The 1,260-nt window shown below is 39.8% G+C and overlaps 1 protein-coding gene across 1 annotated transcript; it reads left to right on the top strand.

Annotated features, from left to right (window-relative positions):
- The first annotated feature begins 244 nt into the window (after window positions 1-244).
- LOC101433670 (keratin-associated protein 21-1-like) lies at window positions 245-553 on the top strand. The gene has a single exon (XM_004468639.2). It carries the CDS (start codon window positions 245-247, stop codon window positions 551-553), a length of 309 nt encoding a protein of 102 aa, XP_004468696.2.
- The last annotated feature ends 707 nt before the right edge of the window (window positions 554-1,260 follow it).

The following is a 1,260-nucleotide window of genomic DNA, read 5'->3' as shown; positions in this document are numbered from 1 at the left end:
GTGATAGCAATTTTGGAAATGGATATCATTATATTTTTAGATTCATGACTCAATGACTCATTGGAGAAATATCTTTGCTATAACAAAGTATTATGACACTCACTAAATAATTAGGCAACATCAGAGAATAAATGGTATGCCCTGCCAATTTCTGTCAGTATATAAAGGTCTCAGAGAGGTAGAAGTCATTACCACTTCAGAACCTTTCTTGTGCAACCCACTTGAAATCTCTCCTCTTGAAAACATGTATTGTAACTACTACGGCAACTCCTGTGGCTATGGCAGTGGCTATGGCTGCGGATATGGCCCCTACTATGGCTGTGGCTATGGAAGTGGCTATGGCTGTGGCTATGGCCCCTACTATGGCTGTGGCTATGGCTGTGGCTATGGAAGTGGCTATGGCTGTGGATACGGCTCTCGCTATGGCTGTGGTTATGGGACTGGCTATGGCTGTGGATATGGTTCCAGCTATGGCTGTGGATACGGCTCTGGCTATGGATGCTGTGGCTACCGGCCAACTTGCTACAGAAGATGCTATTCTTCTTGCTGCTAGAACATCTCCAGCTGAGCAACGTTTGCTTTTGATATGATACTTGTAAGGAAAATTTTGATGCAACTTCCTTTCCCCAAGATATCTATATTCTAAAAATTGAGTGCATGACTAAGGCTTTATCTCTAAATACCCATTTTTTAAATGGGTGTTTGTGAAGCTGGAAGGTGCATAGTAGCCTTTCATTATTTTCCAGTGTTAGCCTCTTCTCCCTTAATTTCTACTTTTCTCTTCTGACTATGTTGATGACTGTGACATCCTACTGTTGGGAAATGTTCATGTTCTTAATAAATATATTTTTTTGCTTCTAACAAAAATTTGTTTGCTTTCTTGTGAATATCTCATTTGTTTGGGTGTTATGGCATCCTTACAAATTGTTCAAGTAGTGTGTTGGATGAATGTTAGGTTCTTCATCAATATAATACAAGCATTTCTTCTTCTAACTATATAAAAAAATTGTATTCTCGACCTATTTGTCATATCCCATGTGGTCAGGCCCACATACACCCAGGCACAAATCACAGAGTATTTCAGAGCTGGGCTTTGCATGTGGCTCTAATGATGATAATGGAGTTAAACAAGGGGAAAAGAGGAAGAAGGACACCTATTCAGGAGGTTATGACAAGTCACAAGGATAGGACCTGGGGCTGAGTTTTGAAAATAGGAATGAATTAAAGACTTAGTCAAGATTATTGATCAGGTAGAATGAT

The sequence above is a fragment of the Dasypus novemcinctus genome, chromosome 4, assembly GCF_030445035.2.
Source record: "Dasypus novemcinctus isolate mDasNov1 chromosome 4, mDasNov1.1.hap2, whole genome shotgun sequence".
NCBI lineage: Eukaryota > Metazoa > Chordata > Mammalia > Cingulata > Dasypodidae > Dasypus > Dasypus novemcinctus.
The sequence above is the reverse complement of the archived record's forward strand: the minus strand, read 5'-3'. Positions and strand labels throughout refer to the sequence as shown.